Here is a 24,799-nt window from a genome sequence, read left to right on the forward strand (position 1 = left end):
CAGATCACAGATTTGTCTTTCAATCGATGGCTCAGTGGATTACTGCTTTTGTCACAGACATCCTTTTGTTATTTCCAGTTCATAAGTTACAATCCTTGTAATGTAGTACAGGGAGCTATGAACCAGCATCAAGGAATTACATATATAGAACATTTTTGTTCCTCACACCGGTGCTCTATTAAACAAGCATTTACAATGCAATGGTCTCGGTATTGTTAAAGTTAGAGCTATTGGCATTGCTCATGACATTATTTTTATTTATGTTTTTAAAACATAAATAAATGTCATTGTCATTTACAATGCCAATAGCTTAATCGCTCGCAAATGCGAGACCTATTGCATTTGCACCCACACAGAGCCACACACACAAATCCACCCACACACACATACAGAGCCACCCACACAGTCATTCACATAGAGCCACCCAAAGACACACAGAGCCACCTACACAGAGCCACACACACACACAGAGCCACACTTACCCACACACACACACACAGAGCCACACGCACCCACACACACAGACGGAGCCACACGCACCCACACACACAAACCAGATCACAAGCAGGCAACAGAGGCACAAAAACCGGATCTCTAGCAGGCAACAGAGGCACAAGCAGGGAACAGAGGCACAGAGGCACGAAAACCGGACCACAAACAGGTCACAGAGGCACGAACACCGGACCACGAACAGGGCACAGAGGCACAAAAACCGGATCACAAGCAGGGCACGGAGGCACAAAAACCGGATCAAGCAGGGAACAGAGGCACAAGCAGGGAACAGAGGCACAGAGGCACGAAAACCGGACCACGAACAGGACACAGTGGCACGAAAACCGGATCAAGCAGGGAACAGAGGCACAAGCAGAGAACAGAGGCACGAAAACCGGACCACGAACAGGGCACAGAGGCACGAAAACTGGACCACAAGCAGGGCACAGAAGCACAAAAACCGGATCGCAAGCAGGGCACAGAGGCACAAAAACCGGATCGCAAGCAGGACACAGAGGCACGAAAACCAGATCTCAAGCAGGGCACAGAGGCACAAAAACCGGATCACAAGCAGAGCACAGAGGCACGCAAACCGGATCGCAAGCAGGGCACAGAGGCACGAAAATCAGATCACAAGCAGGGGCACAGAGGCACAAAAACCGGATCACAAGCAGGGCACAGAGGCACAAGCAGGGAACAGAGGCACGAAAACCGGATCACGAACAGGGCTCAGAGGCACGAAAACTGGACCACGAACAGGGCACAGAGGCATGAAAACCAGACCATGAACAGGGCACAGAGGCACGAAAACCGGACCACAAGCAGGGCACAGAGGCACAAAAACTGGATCGCAAGCAGGGCACAGAGGCATAAAAACCAGATCGCAGGCAGGGCACAAAGGCACGAAAACCGGATCACAAGCAGGGCATAGAGGCACAAAAACCGGATCACAAGTAGGGCACAGAGGCACAAGCAGGGAACAGAGGCACAAGCAGAGAACAGAGGCACGAAAACTGGACCATGAATAGGGCACAGAGGCATGAAAACCGGACCACGAACAGGGCACAGAGGCACGAAAACTGGACCACGAACAGGGCACAGAGGGACGAAACCGGACCACAAGCAGGGCACAGAGGCACAAAAACCGGATCACAAGCAGGGCACAGAGGCACAAGCAGGGAATAGAGGCACGAAAACCGAACCACGAACAGGGCACAGAGGCACGAAAATCGGACCACGAACAGGGCACAGAGGCACGAAAACCGCACAGAGGCACGAAAATGGACCACGAACAGGGCACAGAGGCACAAAAAATGTACCACAAGCAGGGCACATTGGCACAAAAACCGGATCAAGCACAACGAACGAGGGGGCAGGGGCAGGAGAGCAAACACAACGAACGAGGGGGGGGCAGGAGAACAAGCACAACGAACGATGGGGCAGGGATAGGAGGCACAGAGGCACGAAAACCAGACAACGAACAGAGCACAGTGGCACGAAAACCAGACCACAAGCAGGCCACAGAGGCACAAAACCCGGATCAAGCACAACGAACGAGGGGGCAGGGGCAGGAGAGTAAACACAACGAACGACGGGGGGTGCAGAAGAGCAAGCACAACGAACGAGGGGGCAGGTGCAGGAGGCACGAAAACCGGATCACAAGCAGGGCACAGAGGCACGAAAACCGGATCGCAAGCAGGGCACAGAGGCACAAAAACCGGATCACAAGCAGACAGAGGCAAGAAAACGGGCACAATCAGGGAAGAGAGGCAAGACAAGCAAGCACTCACCTGTGGACTCGGGCTGCTTCTCTACTTCTTCGGGCGAGGGTCGGGCAGAAATGGCTTCAGCAAAGCGGTGACATTTTAGGATTCGGGGGCGTGGTTTTCTTTCTCTCCGCTTCCCATTGGCTTGAATGTAAAATTCCAGCCAATGGGAAGAGGAGAGAAAGAAAATAGAAAGAAGAGAAAAAAAACACCCCCAAATCCGAAAAAGACGGGGCCTGAAGGGAGTGACGCCACTCTCCTCCAATGGCTGGCCTTCGTTTAGGAAGCCAGCCAATGGAGAAGAGGGGCGGGTTAAAGCCCCCATACTAAGAAACATTAAATCTCGGAGCGAGGAGGCTGGAGTGTGTAGCTCAGTTTCATCCATTGCTAACAATGAATTTGATGTTGACAGACTGCTCAGAATAGTATTTTTTTAAGTTTATTAATTGTTTTCCAGGTTAACTGCAAGCAGTACCCAGTGTTGGAAAATAACATTTCAGCGCAGGCTATAGGATTGGCTGATTCTTTACTACATATTAATCCTGTGATGGTCTATGCAATACTCATGTAACTTGTCTCTGTCCGGAGCATCGGCCTATTATAAGTTGTCGTCCACACCCATTCCCCTTCATTCCAGATTGTTGGTGCGTGGGTCATGCTTTAAAGGGCAAGAACCAAGATTGGTCTGTGCTTCACGGACAAGGCCATCGTGTGTCCTCCAGGGGCCCTATACCCTCTCAAACTTCTTGGACAACCCCTTACCTCATAGAGCACCCTCCCCATTTCCATACAACCATTCTTGCCTATGAGCCACATTGCCTTAGTTGGAATAATCTGAACCCCCACCCCAACCATCTTGCAATGTCCTGCTTTGCCCCCACAAAACCCAATGTGCAAATCAGCAACTTCACTCTAGGTAGGCCTATGCTGCAAGGAATGCCTAGAATGATGAATTGGGAGATATCTGGTATGGAGGACTCTAAGACCACTGACAAATCAGCACGTATCTCCTGTCAGTATCTCTGAATCTTGGGACATGCCCATATCATGTGTTGGAAGGAGCCCATCTCAACATCACATTTTCCACACATCTGAAATAACCTGCTTCTGTTAGAGTACACCCTGTGAATCATCTTCAGTTTGATAAGTCTCAAACTTTTATCTATTGTCACCTCATGGAGATGCATTAAAGCAGACCACCTGTCGATGTTTTCTAGCTGATCCAGGCCGTTCTCCCTTGTATCCCTGAGCTTCTATTCCAAATGATGTTGCGAGTGGAGAGATAGAGATTGCTTTGTTGGCTAACTCATCTGTGACAATGCTCTGCTTTCTAGAGAACTACTTTTCGGAAGATCTGCCCAATCTATTGTTTCCACCCCTTGAGCAATGTTTGAGCAGTAGGTCTTTATATCTGTTTGAGGGCTAGGTCGATTTCTCCTTGTAACACTTCGAAGTATGATAACTCCCCATCCTTAATCAGGTCACCCATTGTGGAAATATCTATTGGGCCCCATCCTTTAAAGTCAGGCAGTTTGCTCACTTCTGGTAGCCTATTCCCTTTCCACAGGGAGATTGCCCAGGATAGTCCACATGTCCATCCCATGTATTTGATGACTTTATCCCATGCTATCAGCATACCCAGGGTGGGCCCCAGAAGTCCAAATTGATTTCTCGTAGAAATAATGAATATAAGAACTTGTTCCATCAGGGCCCGTTCTAGCGTTGCCATTGAATCATCTCGGGTTGAATCCCCATTCAATATTTACATGGAGCTGAGCAGCCCCGTAATATGCCTTGAGGTCCAGTAGAGATATGCCACCATTATACACTGGCCTCTGTAGCATTTGTAGTGGTATTCTGTGTGTCCCCATCCCAAAGCATAGTGCGCAAAGTTATGTTGACTCTGTCAAACAAATGTTCAGAAATTACTCAGGGGGTGTTCTAAAGAACATAGAGAAATGTGGGTATTGTTATCATTTTAAAAAGTGACGCTTTCCCCCTTAGTGAGATCAGGTGCTTCTGCCATCTGCCTGCATCCGCCTGGAACTACCGAAGTACCAACTCCAGGTTCCTTTGTAGGAATAGAAATCTGTGTAGCCTAATCTCAATGCTCAGGTATTGGAACCCCTCTTCTGACGTGATGATCTTCCCCACCTTATCCCATTTCTTAAGCTTGTACAATATCAACTTACCCCAGCTTAACTTATACCCTGCGTAACTCTCGAAACTATCGAACACCGACGGAATGGCAGATATGGATATCTCGATGACTGAGAGGTACAGTAAAACATTGTCGGCATTTAAGGACACCTTCTCTGGTTCATGTTTAATCTCATGGAACCCTACAATGTCACCCTTGATCCTTAACCAACACACCAATGGTTTCATTCAAAGGGCAAACTACAGGGGAGACAACAGGTACCCCTGTCTAGTGCCCTGTTCTAACTGAAATGTTGCAGAAAGTACCCTATTTACCTTCACTGCCTCTGTTGGTTTCTGATAGAACAACAACACCCATTTGCAAAACATTTAACCAAATCTCAATCTTTTCAGAACCTGGAAGAGGTGTGTACAAAGTATGTAATCAAATGCCTTCTCTGTGTCTAAGGTTATGACGAGATGTTCCTGTGTAGCCTTCAGTCTGTAAAGCCAATTATGCAACCTTCTAAGATTGAGCTATGTTGCACGTCTTGGCATAACTCCTGTTTGATTTCTGTGTACAGGGGGAGATAACCCTCACAAAATGCAATGCCAAGACTTTGCTCAGGATTTTAACTTCTGCTCATGAGAGTATTGACAGAGCATCGAGGAAATGCAGCCTCACATGCTACCTGACTAATATTGTAGAGTTCGATGAGAGAAAAAGTAAACAATGAATATATTAACGAGTGTACAGCCTGTTTTCTAAACAGCTATAACATTGAAAATAATATTTTAATTGCCATTTAAAGAAGAGTATCAACATTTCGTTACATGTTTATATAAACAATTTGCATATGGCATAACTTGTAATAACAGTAAAAACAATACCTTCAACTTGTTTGTTAGTTTGTATCCTTAATAGTTTTGGATACATTGCTTGCGTCTGTCCAAAGTAAATATGTAGTAAACTATATACAAATCAAGGCTAACCAGCTGTAGCAGGCCTAGGACTTCCAAGTTCTTAGTGAAATCCTTCACATTTTGTTCCTTATCATTATCTATCCAGATGGTAAAGTCACTCTGAATGATGGCTTTTGAAGCCTTTAGCTCTTACAGAGTCATTTAAAAATCGAATGCAGAGCATGTCACTTATTCCGCTCAATCCTGTAGCTTAAACATTGATATCCTTTCAGTAAAGCAAAAGATGATCATTTATGTTTATATTTGTGATCAAAGAAAGGAAGATTGCTGGTGGTGTTAGATTCTTGAAGCACATGAGACGTTTGATTATATGATGTTCAGTATGGCCACTTTGTTCTATTCATTTACTTTTTTAAGTGTTTTATTCCATTTTGATTTGATTCTAGCATGAACATAGGCATGCACTTGAGGCTGGAGGGTGTAGCTCTGTTTTCTGTTTGAATAGTCTCCTATTTGAAAGATCATTGTTTAGGAATGTATGTAGAAACTCACTGTGTGGGTACTTTAAAGTTAAAGTTGCTCTGCCATTACTTTTCCACTCTTTTCCTCGTCTCCGTTTCTTTATGCCGGAATAATTCCTAAGAGTCAGAGGGTCTGTCTTTGATGCAAAATCGAAAGTGTATTTTTCATTCCATCAGCACTTTTTATTTCATTCCTGTCCTGGTGTAGAGCTTGTTAGAGCTTAACACCTTGATGCCAATGCTGGCGAGGAAACAGAGACACTCCTCTTGTCACTTCACAACTGCGTAAGGAAAAAAACCTGTGATTTGTGGGCAGGGGTTTGAATTTTCCAAGCCTTATATGGAGTCCATCAGATTTTATTTATTTACTTATTGATTAAGTTTTATATAGCAGATGTATTTGTGTACAAGAGTAGTTAAACTTGTAACCATTTATGTAATACGCATTCATTACTAACAAAAGGAACTGTTTTAGCAACCTGAGACTAAGAACACGTTTCTAAAATTATGCCTTGCAGTTTGCATGTGGCGAAACTGTGCTGTTTCATTACTCACTAAGCTATATTTCAAGAATTGGAACTTGAGAACTGAGTTTATCCAGTATTGGGGTATCTTTCATAGGTTCACATGCTTGGAATCCTCCCCGCCGACGAGGTGGGAGTCTCGGGGTACAGTGAAACATATACATTATAGTCATAATAACATCACACCATAGGCTAAAGTAGATAGCAAAGTCACTACACAAGCCTATCTTAGTCCTTTTGCAAAAAGTACCAAACCTGGAAACCAGCCAATCAGGCAGCAGCCCCCTCTAGAACCTTCCCCACATAGAGGCAAACCCTCAGATTTTCTACCGCACCTCGTGTGTTAGGGAGTCTCCCTGAACTCTGCTCAGTTTGTTCCTTAAATCTTTCTTCTTGGGAAAAAGAATGTCTGATTGCAAGAAAAGTTTGTTTTTGGCCTGTTCTTCATGTGGGAAGAAGAGATTACACTTAAAGAATGTATCTATTGCCTCTACCCAGCTCACAAGGTCAAGGACTGAATAACCTTTCCTGCCAGGACCTTGAAGGATTGAGAAGGACGCCTGCTGGTTTGGTTGGAGAAGTTGAAGGCATCATCTGAGGTGCTATCTGAAGGTGAAGGCAGTACAAGTCCTCAAGCCTCCACACCCTATCCAAGAAGAGGGATAGATCTGGGGATCCTCCTTAGAAGCTGAGTAAGACCCTGAGGAAATCTCATTCAATCACACTCACGGTGATCCGATTAAAATCAATGATGTCACCGCCCCCTGGGCCTTATTCCCTATCTGTCTGTTCCGACTCATAACAAGGGCCACACCCTTGATCAGGTGTTTTCCACCATTCCTCTTGTTATGGCCAGTCCCGTCCCTGTCCTCTGGTCGGACCATTTTCTGATTAGCTTTCAGATTCGGGGTACTAGTAAATCCCCCTGTGCAACATCTAGTCATCCTAGGCAGACTAGTCGAGCATACCATCGGGTGACCCCTGAAAGTCTGGCACAGGCCTGCTTGGAGCATCCCTGCCCTCTATCAGGTGACCTAGAGAGGGATCTTGATTTGCTACAGAAGTGGCTAGTGGAGCGGTTAGATGAATTAGCTCCGCCGATTGCGCCCCGGTCAACAGCTAGGCGGACCTCTGCGCCTTGGTTCACGGAGGCTCTTGCACTGTCCCGGCGCAATTGCAAGGTAGCAGAGAGGCTCTGGCGCCAGCAGTATGATCCTGGGGCCAAGGCTGCTTATAGGGCTACTATCAAGGTCTATCATGCGGACATTCTGGCCGAAAAGAAGAACTACTTCTCTGCAAGAATTGAGACTGCTTCAAGTTCCTGCAGGGAAATCTTCACTATTGTGAAGGAGTTTATAACTCCTAAGGCTAATGCATCACATCATGAGTTTTCTGAGCCATGGGTGATCTCGTTAGCTAGCTTTTTCACCACTAAGATTAAGCGGATTCAAGACTCTTTCTCTTTCTTGGGCCCTAGTGTTGTTACCATCCCGAAGGACCAGCTGAATTCGACAGCTGGACCTGGACCCTTTCTCTCGGAGTTTCCATCTCTCTCTGACTCTGTCTCTCAGGACTTCCTGATTAAACTCAAATCAGGCTCACCCTCTGACCCTTGCCCTGCTAAATTTCTGGCTAGGGTAGCGGAGGTCCTGAACCCGCTGATTAATCCCATTCTTAATTTGTCACTGACTAGTGGTGTGGTCTCTGTGGTTTGGAAACAGGCGATGGTTGTTCTACTCCTAAAAAGTCAGGCCTTGACCCCGAGATCCATTCCAATTATAGGCCGATTTCCCTCCTGCCTGCTCTCGCAAAGATAGTGGAAAAGCATGTACATACTGTGCTCTCCACTTTTCTTGAATCCCATAGCTTGCTGCACTCCACCCAGTCGGGCTTTCGATCCAACCTAAGTACCGAGACCGCACTTTTGGAGGTCAATGAGGCCATTAAGGAAGTGCTGGACGCAGGAGGAAGGGCCATGTTGGTAATGTTAGACCTGTTGGCGGCTTTCGACACCTTCCTTCATGAGGGTCTACTCAGCAGACTCCATGAGATCGGTCTGAGAGGGACGGTGTTGAGCTGGTCGCCGGCAGGTGGTCTGGGCCCCCCCATACTCAGCCGAAGTACCGCCTTTGGAGGTCGGAGTCCCTCAGGGGTAGGTGCTGAGCCCGACTCTCTTTAATATCTTTATGACCCCTTTGGCGGTGCTGGCGGAGTCCTTTGGGGCCCAGATCGTGTCATACGCCGATGACACCCAGCTCCTTTTCACTTGTGGTAAGGGGGCTGAGTTTGACGGAGAGAGCATCCGTGGGTGTCTTAGGGCTGTTTTCGAGTGGTTTCAGCGAAACAGCCTCAAGTGCAACCCAGATAAATCAGAGGTGCTTTTCTTCGGGTGTCAGGCTGACCCGAGCTGGCAGGGCTGGTGGCCTGTGAACATGTTCCCTCCTGCGTCCTCCTCTCTGGCTGCTAAGAACTTGTGGGGTAAAATTGACAACAGCCTATTGCTTAAGTCACAGATCCTCGGACTGACTGACACTTGCTATGGTCTTCTCAAAATGTTACGCAAGTTCCTTCCCCTGCTCCCGCTAGCGCATAGGAAGACTACGGTCCAGGCTCTTATTTATTCTAGGCTGGACTACTCAAATGTTTTATATTTGGGTCTTCCGGATTATCTACTACAAAGACTCCAGGTGGTCCAAAACTTGGCAGCACGGGCGATTTTTGGCTTACCTCGCCGAGCGAGAGCCTCGGATCTCCTACACTCCCTACACTGGCTGCCTATTCGGAAGCGGATTGTTTTTAAAACACTTACGCTGGCGCATAAAGCACTCCATGCTGTGGGAGCTGAATATATTCAGAAACGTCTGGCTTTCTACAAACCAATTAGATCCCTCAGATCGGAATCTCTTGGTCTTGCCATTGTCCCTGCTGTTAGGAAAGCAAGGGTAGGGGGACGCTCTTTTAAACGCTTGGCTCCCCAGCTATGGAATACCCTCTCTCTGTCACTCCGCTGTACTTCGAACCTGCTGGCCTTCAGAAAGGGTCTGAAGACGTGGCTCTATGGACAGTAATCTGCTTGTTCTTTTCTCCTTTTGTTTGCCTGCCCTCTGTAGTCTGCTGTGGGTTAGAAAGCGCCGGGACACTCCTTGGAGTAGCCGAGCGCTATCTATGACACCCATAACATTAACATTAACATCCTGAGATTGGTCACTCTTCCTCAAAAAAAGTGAAATCTTCATTCTCTTCTGAGGTAAAATCTGGAGAAAAGGTGAAGGTTTCTTTGAAAACTACCTCAAAATCTCTTCCTGAGCCTCCGTCGACATGTAAAACAATTTTGTCGCCGAGAATAACTCCACAGAAGGTGAGTGGGTCTTAAGCCTCCGCCATCGATGACGATTCATCCTTCGTCGATGAGTATCCCGTCGACGATGCTACAAGTTCCGTCGACGGGCCCGCCGTCGACGCCGCTGCCGTCGACGAACCCACCGTCGCCGATACTATTGTCGACGAGCCCACCGTCGACGATGATTTTAGTCTCGACGACGAGTCCACCGGCGACGACAACTTCAACCATGACGTCGACGACCACCTCATCGACGATGTCTTTTCCTTCAACGACATCCATGATTACAACGTCGACGATGCCATCTATTACAACCATCTTGGCAGAATATGAATCGCCATCCATGTACATTTCAGCTACATTGAAGCGTAAAAAACCCGCGCCTTTACAAATTACGCCAGTTTTGAGCTCTAAATTATCATCTACCAACCAATTTTACCATGATGCATCTCACATTTCGCCTTTACCTCCTAGCCATTATTTGGAGGAATCTGATGATGATGGTCCCTTTGGACAGGCGCATGATCCTTCTCAACTCAGTCTAAAATATCAAGAGGATGACGGTGAAGAGGAGTTCTATGAACCATGTGAGTCTTTAAGAGGACCTCAACAATCGTTCCTTCAAGAACCTATGGTTCAGATGCCTGCAACTTTGCTTCAAGACCTTACAGCAATGTTAAAAGACTATAATAGCTGTTTTCCTCCAGTCGTACCTCCACAAAGAGCTCCTGCACCTACAGAGATGCAGCCTGTGACCCCTGCAGCACAGTTTCTGAGCCCCAAGTGACGTTGCCTTCACAATTGCTGCAAGATGATGACGGAGACACTGTGGCAGAAGATGGAGAAATTCGTAATTCACCCACTACCGTAGATGAATGGGACGAATATCTGATCCCAACACCAGCTTCACCGGTTCCTCTAGCTGTGGACTCCCCTCCTGAGGACATAGGAGGTTTTCATGCAATTATGGAAAGGGCCGCCTCTAGATTTCACCTTCCATGCCAGTACAGAAAACAGAGTGTTTTCTGTTTGATTTTAAAGATCTGAATAGGAAATCCACCCGTTCAATCCCTATAATTGATCATATATGGGAGGAGGGAGTAAAGATCATGAAAACTCAATTTTCCATTCCTGCGATCCTCCCTAGGATTGACAAAACATACAAAGCACCAGATGATGCGCCTGCCTGCCTTTCCGGTCACCCTAAACCAGACTCCGTTATCTCTCAAGCAGCGCAGAGAAAATCTCGGAATCCTTCCACTCCAATAACAGCTCCACCTGACAAAAATGGTAGGTGCCTTGACAACATAGGCAAACGCTTTACCACCATGGCAGGCGCTACAGTTCGGGCTACGAATTGTTCAGCTATTTTGGGCAGATACGATCGACAATTGTGGTCGGACATTTCGCCTTATATAGAATATCTGCCTGATGACAAGAAAATGGAAGCAAAACAAATTCTTATGGAAGGTGAAAGAGCTGCTTCTGAAGACATAGATATCTCTATGGATATAGCTTCTCTGGGATTTCGTCAACTCGCCGGAGCAGCTACCCTTAGGCGTCAGGGCTGGCTGAAATCCACTAATTTTCGCCCTGAAGTCCAAACAAAAATCCTGGACATGCCTTTTGATGGCGACCTCTTGTTTGGTAAACATATCGATAACGCACTGCAAGAAATAAAGAAGGACACAGATACTGCCAGATCTTTAGGTACCTTGCAGTATAGGAAGACACTTTTTCGAGGAGCAAGGGGTAGAGGTTTTTACTCCTTTCGTGGAGGTTACCAGAAGTACCAACAACAAGGGAGCCAGGGTCGAAAAGGATATCATTACCAACAACAACAGCAAACCTATAGGAATCCTCCAGCGACTGCTTACAGACAACAAGGCAGGAAACATCAGCCTCAGGGCAGAGACTCTGCCAGAAACAGGGACACTCCTATTGCACCTGCACCAGATATGCCTCAAGCATTCAAAATTCCAATGATTTTCCAACATCTCAAAAATTGGACGAAAATAACCAAGGACAAGTGGGTATTAGATATAATAAAATTCGGTCACACCCTAGAGTTCACCAGATTTCCCCCTCCTCATCCACCTTTAAAGAAAAACCCACTGCATCTTTCTCTACTCAGAAAATATGGGAAAGCTATGTTGTCAAAAGGGGTGATAGAAAAGGTTCCTCGCTCTCAAACAGGAAAGGGATTTTATTCTCGCTTTTTTCTGATAAAGAAAAAGTCTGGGAATTGGAGACCATTCTTGAACTTGAGAATGATAAAAAAGTACCTTCAGAAGAAATCCTTTCACATGGTGACATTCCAGGAAATTCTTCAGCTTCTAGACCATGCAGATTTTATGACAACTTTAGATCTCCAAGATGCGTATTTCCACATCCCAATTCATCCCAAGTGTTAGAATTGGGGGTCTCTGGTTGGCACAGGTAGGTACTTGTGACAAGCCGGTACCCTCTCCTCTAGTCAGGGCAGGGGAATTACTCTCCCATAATAACCCCTGTTCACCCTTTAGGCGGCGTGGCGCGAGCAGTCAAGGCTTATTTCAGAGGCGATGTAAGTTAAGCAGTTGTGACCACATACAGTAACCCTGTGACAACACTACAAATGGACACCAAACAGGTTTTATATAAAAAATAAGTCATACTTTATATAGAGTTACCACAAGACCAATAAACAACAAAAAGAATCCACAGTACTATCAAATTTCAAGAGTTCAGAATTTAAAAGCTTAGTTCAAGGTTCTGTGCGAGTCAGTAGCCTTGTCCGGCTACAGCGTTGCTGAAAAGAACACAGATTCTAACAAATCCAGCAGACGGCGGTGGTCCAGGCCCACTCAAATGTCGATAGACTCAGTCACAGTACCTTTCCCTTGAGGCGGCTGGCACGGATGTGCGAGCCGGTTCCGGGGTTCGTCGCAGTGTAGAAAAAGAAAGCGTTGCAGGTCACGGTGTCCTTCCAGGCTTCGGCTCGTTGACGGAGTCGGTGAGCTCAGAGCTTGCGTTGTTCGAGGCGGACATTGCTCGTTGCGGTGCTTCCAGCTTTACGGTGCGGTGACAGAGCCGGAGTTTGGGAGCTGGCGTCGATCAGTTCGGACAGCGGTGCGAGTCGTACGGTGCGTCGCCAAGCGTGGGAGGTGGTGCCCAACTCCGGTGCGGTCACAGGACTCGAAATCAGCAGCAGTGACCACGTCGGTCAGACCAGTTCGATTCGGTGTAGCGAGGCATTGCACGTTGCAGTGTCCTTCCAGTCGCGTGCAGGCGACGGCTCGTTGACGGCGTCGAGACGGAGTCGGGGAGCGCAGAGCTTGCGTTGTTCGAGGCGGACGTTGCTCAATGCGGTGCCTACAGGACACCAGGCCAGTTGTGAGAGTCAGTTACAACTCCCTGCCTCTGTAGCCACTGGAACAGCAGCAATTCACAAAGGCTGGTGAAGTCCACTGGTCCTGGGACTTCGGTCAGGGGGCAAACTCTCTTCCAAGTCCTTGGAGATCTTTGCACAAGTTGAAAATTAAAGGTAAAGTCCACAAAGTCCTTTCTCCTCTCTTTGGCAGTCAAGCAACCACTGCAGGCCAATCCCCCAAGCAGCACTTCAGCTTGGGAATAGTCTCTCCTCAGTTTCTTCAGGTTCCTTCTCCTCAGCACAGGTTTCGTCTTGTCAGTTCCAGGAGTGATCCAATTTCATGGGCTCAGGGTCCCACTACTTATACCCCTAAATCCTTTGTTCTCTGAGGGGAGAGGGGCCTGTGCCCAGTCCAAACCAGTTCCTGAGCACTCTGTTTACCAGACTGCTCCTTTCCTTTCACCATGCAGGGCAGGAACATCAGACGCCCCACAGGAGGTGGAGCCAGCATTGTGGAAGGCAAGTCCAGTCCTGGAGCACTCTGTTGACAGTCTTCCCTCTCTTCTTTCAGTGTGCAGGGCAGAGACATCAGACACACCACAGGGGGTGGAGCCGGCATCGTAGAGGGATGGTCTAGCTCTATTCAGGTCCCAGGTGCAACTCCTCCCTCCCATCTGGATGCAGATCTCCCTATTCACCACCGGGCTGCACCAGTCTGTCTCCTGGAATTCCCCAGTCCTGTCACACACAAACCCAGACAAGAAATACACAACCTAGCAGAGGTGGGCTTAAATGGTTAGGCAAGCAAATACCTACTTTATAAAAGTGGTATTTGCAAACACAGAATAATAAAATAAACTTTACTAAAAGATGTATTTTATTATTCTGAGTCCAGGCATACTAAACTCGAATTTCTACCATGTTCTCTGAGTCTGCTAGGATTATAAACATGTAACAATCCAGCAGCCCATTCTAGCCTATGGAGAACAGGTAGCCTTGCAATAGTGAAAAACGAAAATGGCTGTAATTCACTATTAGGACATGCCACAAACACCAGGGCTTGTCCTACCTTATACTTACAATGCACCCGGCCCTTGGGCCTACCATAGGGGTGACTAATATGAAGAAAAGGGACGGTTTAGGGACTGGCAAGTGGGTGCACTTGCCCAGTCAGCATGACAGTATCAGACTGCACGCAGGCTCTGCAATGGCAGATCTTAGACACGTTTTACAAGGCCTCTTCTGTGGGTGGCACAACCAATGCTGCAATCCCACTAGCCTGTTTTGGATTTACACGCCCTGGGCACACTCAGTGCACTGTACTAGGGTCTGACAAGTAAACCAAATATCCAATCAGGGAACCACTAATCAATACATCAATTTACAGTAGGGAGCACTCGCACTGTTGCACTGGACAGCAGTGGCACAGTGCCCAAAGCATCTATTACCAGAAAAACACATGAGGCAACCGCGAAAAATAGAAGGGAGACTCACGCCAATGGTGCCAGGTCTAACACCAAGCGTCGAAAGTTCCTGAGATTCACTGGGGCAGGTGCACATTTCCAATTCAAAGTCCTTCCATTTGGCCTGCGCTTGGCTCCAAGAGACTTCACCAAATTTCTAGCTCCGTTAGCAGCTCATCTCAGGCTGCAAGGCATCCAACTATTCCCATATCTGGATGACTGGCTGATAAAGGCTCCATCCTTTCGTCAGGCTTCTCTCGTAAAGACAAAATGACTGCAAATGTTTCACTCTCTGGGCCTCTCACTAAACGCCCAAAAGTCAAGCCTCTTCTTGTCCGCAGACAGAATATCTCGCCTCATCTCTCTGGCATCAGATCTTCTAAAAAGAAAGTTTGCTTCAGTGAGAATGATCAAATCTTTCCTGGGGATTTTGTTATCGGCAATTCTGCTAGTGCCTCAGACATGGCTAAAAATTAGGCCAATTCAAGAGGAGCTGGACAATCAGTGGCTCCAAATCTCATGTTCGTTCGACGACATAGTTCAAGTGTCTCGTTATAAATGAAACGCTTTCTTGGTGGAGGTTCTCCAAGAATGTCTCCGTAGGGCTGAGTTTTCAACCTCCAAATCCGGATTTTATCCTCCCTACGGATGCTTCCCTGGAAGGTTGGGGTGCCCATCTTCAAGACCACAGGATAAGAGGAAAATGGTCTTCAGCAATGGCAAAAATGCACATCAATTTTTTGGAGCTTCAAGCAATTTCCCTGGCCCTGCAGTCTTTTCTACCTCGACTCCAAGGGTCTACAGTTCTCATCAGAACCGACAACACCACTTGCATGCATTATTTAAACAAACAAAGGGGCACCAGATCTCACATTCTGTCCCAGGAAGCTCAAAACATCTGGAAGTGGCTTCTCTTGCACAATATTGTAATCAAGATGGAACATCTTCCAGGAGTCCAGAACACCTTGGCAGACACTCTCAGCAGAACAGAAAAATCTTGCCATGAATGGGAATTGAATCAAATGACTCTGGACAATGTCTTTCGGAAATGGGGCAAACCAAATCTGGATCTCTTTGCCACCAAGAGCAATCGGTAGTGCCTTTTCTTTGCGCGTTGGGAACCAGAGAAGGGCTCCTAGGGGAACGCTTTCATGATGAGATGGACGGGAATTTTTGCTTACGCGTTCCCTACTTTTCCTCTGATCCCGAGACTTCTACACAAGGTAAAGAAGGAACCATGTTGCATAATTCTGATTGCACCGAAATGGCCACGTCAGCACTGGTTCACAGAACATCTCCTTTTCTCCAAGTGCAAGCTATTCCGCTTTCCAATACTGCTGGATCTGTTGACAATGAGCAAAGGCCAGATTCTTCATCCTTGCCCAGCTCAACTGCAACTCCATGCTTGGTTTCTGGATTCACGGATTTCAAGGATGTAAACTTACCTCAAGAATGTAGAGACATTCTGAATAAAGCAAGAGCCCCTTCTACATTACGGACCTGTGCCTTAAAATGGAAAAGATTCTGTCACTGGTGCTGCAACGACGATTTTCATCTGCTGGAATGTTCTCCCAATAAGGTTCTGCCTTATTTATTGTCATTATCTAAACCTGGTCTCATGTTCGCTTCAGTTAAATTGCATCTGGCCGCAATCTCCACATACTGACGATCCTCAGGGGCGGCATCACTTTGTTCCAGTCGTCTCATTAAGAAGTCCCTAAAAGGCCTTTTTAGAACTTTCCTGCCTATTAGAGCTCCTCCTCCAGAATGGAGGCTGAATCTGGTTCTACAACAACTGGTGAAACATCCATTTGAACCCATTCATAAACCAGACTTAAAATATCTCTCATGGAAGACCGCTCTCTTATTAGCACTCACCTCTTCCCGGCAAGTGAGTGAGATACAGGCGTTCACTATAAAACAACCATATTTGAAGTTCACCAATGATTATGTCCTTCTGAGAACTAATTCCATGTTCATACCTAAGGTTCCTACTTCATTTCATCTTAACGAGCCTGTGATATTGCGGACATTCTTTCCTAATCTGTCTTCGGCGGCGAAAAAGACATTACATACTTTGGATGTCAAAAGATGTTTAAAATTCTACATATCTCGGACTGAGTCCTTCAGAAAATCTGACCAGTTATTTCTCTCGTTTGGAGTTCACAAGCCAGGATCAGCTGTATCAAAAGTTACTATTTCAAGGTGAATTGCATCCGCTTTTCAATTCTGCCAATGCAAGGCAGGCCATCCATTGTCAAAGAAGCCTAAAGCTCATTCCACCAGAGCAGTGTCCTCATCTACGGCATTGTTCGCTGGTGTGTCTCTGGACAAGATTTGCCGAGCTGCAACCTGGAAAAGTGTGAGCACTTTCACTCTGCATTATTGCTTAGATCTGGCAACAGAGGCTGAGTCAGCAGTTGGGCAAGCAGTACTACGAAACCTTTTTAGATAAGGTAAGCCTTATGATAAGAGTATATTGTCTCTACCATTGTATATAACTATTGTTGCGTACATGTATGACTTACTCTTTATGTTGGTACAGATATGTATATATATATGTGTGTTTTGCACTGGTTTGGTAGGGTGTATTTTGGATTCTTCCTATGATGCCCGCCATCCACTATGCATCTATATATTGTTTACTGCTAGCTACTCTGATTCTAAGCATGTGAATCTATAAAAGATACCCCAATACTGGATAAGAAAATGAGTTACTTACCTTCAGTTATCCAGTATTGGTATCTTTCATAGATTCACATGCGACCCTCCCTCCTCCCCAGCGAGGCTTACCATATCATTTTGGCTTACTTATTGTCACTTGTGCTACGAAAATCTGAGGGTTTGCCTCTCTGTGGGGAAGGTTCTAGAGGAGGCTGCTGCCTGATTGGCTGGTTTCCAAGTTTGGTTCTTTTTGCAAAAGGACTAAGATAGACTAGTGTAGTAACTTTGCTATCTACTTTAGCCTATGGTGTGATGTTATTATGACTAAAATGTATATGTTTTATTGTACCGCGAGACTCCCACCTCGTCGGCCGGAATGATTCTAAGCATGTGAATCTATGAAAGATACCAATACTGGATAACTGAAGTTACAGGCAAGTGACTCGTTTTCTTTTCATCTTTAACAAAAGCAGTCACCCACTGAGCTCTCTACATAAAATGCAAACCAGTGGCCTGTATGTTATATGCTGTGCTCTGCAGAAGGCACAGTAACCGTCTTGGGCTATCAAACCTGTGACTAGCCTGCATAGTTATCTCTAGCAAGTGCATTAAGCGCCAGAGTTAAGTTATGGGTTGCATACCATGGACGTGCTGGTTACACAAAGATGCCTCAACCACACAAAATATTTTACAGTTTATCCTGTATATGGCCAATTAAGTAAGCCAGAAAATGTTTACCATCCCATTTGCTTTTGTTACCAATTTCTTTAGGGGATAAGAGTATTAAAAAAAGCAATGTACAAGTTAAAAGTCGGGTTCTGCCCCTTTCTGAGCCACCACTGCTCACTTAAATTTATGGGATCCCGTGGTAAATTATGCACACGAAGTATAGGTTACACGTGAGTATCTTCTACTTTACTTTTGGGAATCTCATGCATGTGGCGCATTGCCAAAGCTTACTTATCCGGCCAGTTGCTTTATTCAGAAAATGATTGAAAAAGTTTCAACTGCTCCACAACAGAGTAAGGGGAGATTGACATTTTATGACCTTTTCTGAGATGAAATCATTGCAGGGAGTCGTCATTGCAAGTAAAAGCATATGTTAGGATATTTTCGAATTAAAAAATCCTTGTGATAAATCAACGTTGAGATTGACACGGGGAATGTTTTTGAACGTTGCTTTGGTGTTTCTCTTTAAAATCGCAATGTATTTTTACCTTTTACAGATCCTCGTTTTACTGCCGGCGGTGCTCCCAAGCTGTGATTTCACCAGTTCTTAAAATGCAGCTTGAAGTTTTTTTGCAGTGTCCGTCCATAGCTCGAGGCCCAGTGAAAGTCAAGGTACTTACTGCACGCGCTAGCTTTACATAAATGGAACCATACGAAGACTCCTTGCCTCCTTGGCCTGCTGCCTGGCTTCATTCAAATTGTGTTAAAGCTGCTGTTTAATCAAGAGGTTAAAGAACAGTCCTCTTAGGGGACCTCATGTGCTCCATCCCTCCACGATACCCCTCCAGTCCAATTACACTGTCCTGCAACATTCTTCTGACAACAGGCCCCAAGACACACGCAAGCGGACTCAAGCCTGACACGCTACATTTGAAATCGGTTCACGGGGCATTTGCGATCGATTTTAAAGTATGGGTCCCAGGTAAATTGGTTTTGTCCAGGGTACTTATCCAGGCAAATTTGTGCAGGCAAAAGCCAACGAAATATACATAGGCAGAGCTGTTCGCAAAGGGGAATACCCAAAGCTTTAAGTGGGCCGGGACCTTCCGGTGCTCAGCACCGGCAAATCTAAATAGCAGCTGCAGAGACGGGTCTCTAGCAGGCTCTCCATTTTTGCCCTCACCCCCTGTGGGGAAAAAATCTTAATTCTGTAGCAGTGTCACCCATCACTACCTTTGATGCAACTTTAAAAAGACTCGTTTTAATTCTTTCATAATCTCAACATTTCGTAACTGTAGCATTTTCAATATTCAATACAACAGAGCCATAGTTGTTGCTTATTTATCTTATGCAACTAATAATCATCGACAAAGCCAATAGTACTTTTTTTTTTTACTGTTTTCTATAATTCTATTAATACTTTGCTTGTGAATGAATGCACACACACAGTTTGAAAAATCTGAGACCATTTTCCATACAGTGGTTTGGAACAAAGTGCTTGTGGTAAAGGGTTGCAAAATTGTACAATTTTCACTTAATTGAGCAACAGATATTCACTGACGTACTGTACATTTTATGTTGTTGTTAATATTGTTTTTATTTCTTTCCTAGTTGCAGCAAAAGACTATTTGTTCCCTTCTAGGCTCACCAGCCAGTGAGGATGGGGTATGTATAAGCTGGACTACAGACTCGCAAGTAAATTGTTTTACATCAATAGATGTATCATAGCATGGCCCATTCGAAGTCTAAGAGACCTCTTATTCCAAAACTTGGTACCTTTTAGAGGGACTTTCTGTAACAATGATATACCACCACTACCGCACTATACTTACTTGCAGAGCCTTTGCATAAAACCACGCTACTGTACTGTACTGCTGTTCCAGTTTTCTTAGAATATGGGACTAAACAGCTTGATACATGTGTTGTATTTCTGATATGCAGAGAGGACTAGCAATGTTTTAAGGAACTGAGTGCTTTTAATTTCTGAAGTTCATTAATTTAGTATTCCTTCTATGAAAATGACTTAATTGGAAAATGACAGTTTTTTTGTTTGCTGCCGGATGTTGATGTGATTTGCTGCTGAAGGCACCATCGCCTTCTCATACAGTAGTCCGCAAGGAAGCAACCTGAAAAACCCAGATATCACAGCTAGGAGTAATTGATTAAACATATATATATATATATATATATATATATATATATATATATATATATATATATATATATATATATATATATATATATATTCACTGAAAATACAAAGGATAAAGTGGCATTATAGTTTGGTACTTTAAGTTTAAAAAAACTCTGAAATTCACTGAAAAATCCAAAGATTTAAGTTAGATGTTTAAAATAACTCAAAAATTAATGTTTAAAAAACAAAAACCACAGAAATTCACCAGTTACAGTTCACTGAGTTAAATATAACTTGTGTCCCTGCCATGCACTGCTTGTAACCTCGCATATTCCATCACTCATGACATGTTAAATTGCACACTTTTGCTGCCAGCAAATGGCTCTTAGGCCCCTACTCACCCTGCTGATTCAAGAGGATTCCTTCTCCTCCACCAGCAAGCACCAGGAGGCGCGTTTGCTGAGCCAGCTGGAGAGGGGACGTGGCCAACTCCAGACGATGCACAGAAAAGCACACTGACAACTCTGCAGCGCGGGATATGCCCAAGCCAAGGGCGGACCTGTCCCGTGCCCGTCACTAACAGGAGGTGGCTGGGATGGATCACCCCCCTTGGTTTTACATCTTGCTGGACCCCAGTTGTATGGACGTCCGGGTGTGCCGTGAAGACTGTGGAGCTCTAAAGCCTTATTGTATGTGCTGATCTTGTGGCCTATTATAGAACCATGCAAAAGCTCAAGCTCCCTGGAATCCATGAGCGCATGGATGCTAATGCCAAGCAAGCAAGTGGAACTGTTACAACACTTTCTAATCTCAGACGTTCCTGCTAAGGAAATTGACCTAGTGGAGCGACGTCTCTCCCTCAATCTGGGAGAGACTTTTAGCCCCACCCTCATTCCTTTTGTGGTTCAGCCACACCCTTGTTTGGCAGGGGATTTGGAGCGTAGCTTGGAGCCTGTGCCACGCGACCAATGGTCAAATACACCGGTTGATCAAGTTCCAGCACATGGTTGTGCTAAATTGACCAATTATGTCCTAGCAAGCACTATTGCTAAAAGCTCCCCCACCAGTGCCCTTTAGCCAAAAGGAAGCGCAACACTAAGCAAGGGGCTACTGCTCAATTAGTCAGGGAACAGGGAGGCCATCTAAGTCAACTACGATAGAGTCTGTTCTAATTTCTGTGATCTCTACCCCTGGTGCTGCTGGCACTTTTGTTTCCCCGGATTGGACTGGTTTGTTTGACCTAATAAAATCTACAGTGGCTGACTATTTTCCCTTTAATGATCCGGTTAGAGAACATGGATGATGTCATTGCTCAGCTATCGCTGTCCCAGACCAAGATTTTTTTACCCAGCTGAGTTATGTGCAGACATTTGCAAACAACACAGTTAGGTCATCATCCCTAAGTTTTGTCTCCACTCCTAGTTATACCATCCTGCATGGAACCTCATCAGCCACTGATGTACAGCCCTCTCCCACGAACAATGTGGGGGTCCTGCCTCTGAGCATCTCTAACGCAGGGGAACGTTGTCGATTTGAGATTTGGGCCAATCTTCACCTAAGAGGAACTGCTCCGGACATCAGTACATTTCCTACTAGGTCCCGTCTCAACCTTCCACCTGAATGCTGCTCATACATAGCTGAGTTAACTGACGTACCCCATGTGCAAACCACTAGCGAGGAACAAACCCCCTAACTTATAAACGAAATCCGTCACTGGCTGTCTTGTAATTCTGATTTTAAACTGAATGACTTCCAAGACATTCTTTTTGTTAGGAGGGTTGGTTGGGTTGGTCCTGTAAAATAAACAACTGAATGGGCACTGCGTTGTTATTAACTGTGAGCAGCCCAGTCAAACCTAATTCAATACAGCGCAGAGCCTAATTCAATACCATGAATTCGTTTGGAGGCGCAATCAACATTGTTCAATTAAATTACTTCTACCAGCACTTACAACCGGGGAGGGGGCAAAGACCTGTGTTGTCCAAACCTGTCAAGTTTTCTAGTGCTGCTGTTACCACCTCTAATCGCTTCCTCCCCTGTCTGATTTGTTGACAGTTGATTGGCGCTCCAACTTTACTGAGGACCCCATGGACCACCATGTAGTAGCGTTTGGGCTGCAGAGGCAAGACCCTATGTACGCAATTTCAGTTATCTGCAAATCTGTGATAGTAAGCACACCCCTTCCTTGCCCCCGCCCCCCTCTCCGTTGTAGAAGCATTAACACTGGGGCTTGCTGGGGAGACCACAGATTTCAGCGCAGTGAATCGTGGGATCCAGGGGAATGACTTTACACAGCCTGTTTCTGTCATTAGTACCATGTGGTAGTTAAGTTCAATCCTGTTGTTCTATTACGTCCACAAAGGTTCTTTCTTTGAATGTTGCAGGATTTAGCTTCCAAACTCCTGTGTATTGAATGGTGCAAATTCGTAGGAAAATATTACATTTGTCTTTTCCAGGAAACTTGGTCCTCTTCTCCATTGTTTTGCTCTGGTTATGCTAATATCTTTAAGGCTGCCACTTCTATGGGGAGGGGCCGTCCCTCTGGTTGGTTGACTAACTGGGTGAACATCACCCTACCCTGTTCTGTTCTGTTCTAGTCGAGGAGGGATCACCTGATATTTTATGTGTTAGCCTGCAATTATCCGCTAAAGATAAATATTATGTATATACTGTATATCGAAGGCTAGAGGGTAATGGATCAGAGTCCCCTATCATTGATTCATTAAATATTCACTTGGTAGCCCTTTCCCCAGACACTTATACATTTGTTGCTGGCGACCTCAATTGCCGAATTGAGCCTTTGAGTGTTAGCACCAAGGAGAATTTTGCATATGACAAAGACCAGGGTTGGTCAGTCCCTCGGCTGACTCTCTCCCCTTTTAGAATGTGGTCAGCAATTGTAGTTTAGTTAAATGCACTTAACTTAAATCATGGTCTTCGAGTCTGTAACGGAAGAGCCCCTACTGATAAAGAAGGTATGCACATATTCAGCCGCCTAAATCACGCTAGTTTACTTAGTTATATATTGCTGGATATTGGACTCTGGCCAAAAATGGTCTATATGTGTGTTGTCTCTCAGCAGGATAGCAACCACAATGCATTAAATCTGACTCTTAAGTTCATTGGGGACTGCCCTGGTCAGCACTTGTACTGAAATTTTCGAAACGTTGCTCTGTCCCTCTTAGGTAGGCGTAGACTATAATGGAGGTCAGTTGTGGGTTCCCCTGCTGCAACTAAAGAGGTCTATAATATAGTGGCCCTAGGGTTTGATGCGGTGCAGTCCTTGTCCCAATCTCAGGATGACCTGTCCATGGCAGATTCTATTTGTTCTGTTCATTTTTTTTTTTTTTATTTTATTTACACCCTCCCACCTTCCTTCCCCCCTCCCTACCTGGTGTGTCATCCTGTAACTATTCATGCCGAATTGTATATTGATATCATATTTCTTCAGAGGCCATCCCATCTTGTGTGCTATTGGTCGGAGCTAGTACTGTTATTCTTTTCCTATTCGTCGACTTGGAGGGTGTCAGCTAGTTCCTGTACCATCCGCTCCCATGCCCTTGCCGTTTCAAAGCCCTTTTCTTTTTTGTGCGTTGTGCCTGTGCGAATCTAAGCTTACTGTCACTGCTGGCCCACTTCTGCAGTTCTATTCTCCACCGTCCGCTGCTAGGGCCCTCTTTCGCCTTCCAGTGTCTTGTTATTTCCCTTTTGGCCAATAGCAACCATAGGTCCACAAATCTGCTTGTCAACTTCGTTTTGGGTGTGTTGGGAAACCAATGTAATATGCAAGTTGCCATGTCATATGTTAGATTCCGTTCTGTGGCCTCGTTCAATATATTGCCCTCTTTCTTCCAATAATCCCCTATCTGTGGACACTCCCATAGCATATGTTCTAGTTCTACTCCTTCACTCCTACACCTGGGACACATCGCGTCGTCTACTCGGAAATATTTCTAAATCTTTCCAGGTGTCAGGTATGCCCTGTGCAATACAAAGAAGTGCACCAATTGGAACCGTGCGTTCTTCGTGCCCTTCCAAGCTCTGCGCACTATGCCTTCCCATGTCGTTTCAGGTATTGATTTCCAATGCCCTCTTTCCATTTCACTCTTAATCCCTCCAGGGGCGCTAGTCCTTCCTGTAACATCCTGGAATACAAACATGTGAACGCCATGAAAGTCCCCACCGCCATTACTACATATTGACACGCTTTTGTTATTATTGGTTCTTTCGCTCCTTTGTGCCAGTGCCGCCTTATTGCATGTGTCACCGCCGCATGTAACAAAAAGCCTCCCCTAGGGAGATCATACCTCTCCTGTAAGACTCCATACGGCAACAATTCCCCTTCCTCATACAAGTCCCCCATCATCTGTATCCCAGCATCCTCCCATTCCAACAATGGGGTCCAGTCACTCCCATGTGGCAACGCTGTGAGCATCCCCAACGGTATCTCTGGCACATATGTGTGTAGTACTCCCGCTTTACGCTGGCTGCGATTCCAGCACAATCCTAAAGTTTTTTCCTCCTGCATTAACTCAGCAAGGTCTAACTTTTGCTGTAATATTATATAGGACAGCACATGTCTCGGTATTCCTTTCCCTCTCCGTGCCTCTGGGCCCCTAAACTCCCTCGCGACCTCCTGCGTTAGCACTTGTAGCGGTGCCGTCTGATAATATACTCAAAATCTGGGACTGCTAGTCCCCCTTCTGCTTTCGGACGTGTCATGGTGTTCAAAGCCACCCTTCTCTGTCCTGTTCCCCACAGGAATCCTATTATCATAGCGCGCAGGGACCGAAAGATTGAGTTCAGTATCC

At 45.7% G+C, this 24,799-nt stretch overlaps 1 protein-coding gene across 1 annotated transcript in view; it reads left to right on the forward strand.

Moving 5' to 3' along the window:
• Positions 1 to 24,799, forward strand: part of SPIDR (scaffold protein involved in DNA repair) — a 2,344,543-nt gene that overhangs the window by 2,279,644 nt on the left and 40,100 nt on the right. Inside the window, exons 18-19 of the mRNA XM_086965726.1 lie at positions 18,412 to 18,526; positions 19,466 to 19,519. Coding sequence (XP_086821852.1) covers positions 18,412 to 18,526; positions 19,466 to 19,519 — 169 coding nt within the window. The remainder of the gene's footprint in view (positions 1 to 18,411; positions 18,527 to 19,465; positions 19,520 to 24,799) is intronic.

Source organism: Lissotriton vulgaris, chromosome 4_1, assembly GCF_964263255.1.
Source record: "Lissotriton vulgaris chromosome 4_1, aLisVul1.2, whole genome shotgun sequence".
NCBI lineage: Eukaryota > Metazoa > Chordata > Amphibia > Caudata > Salamandridae > Lissotriton > Lissotriton vulgaris.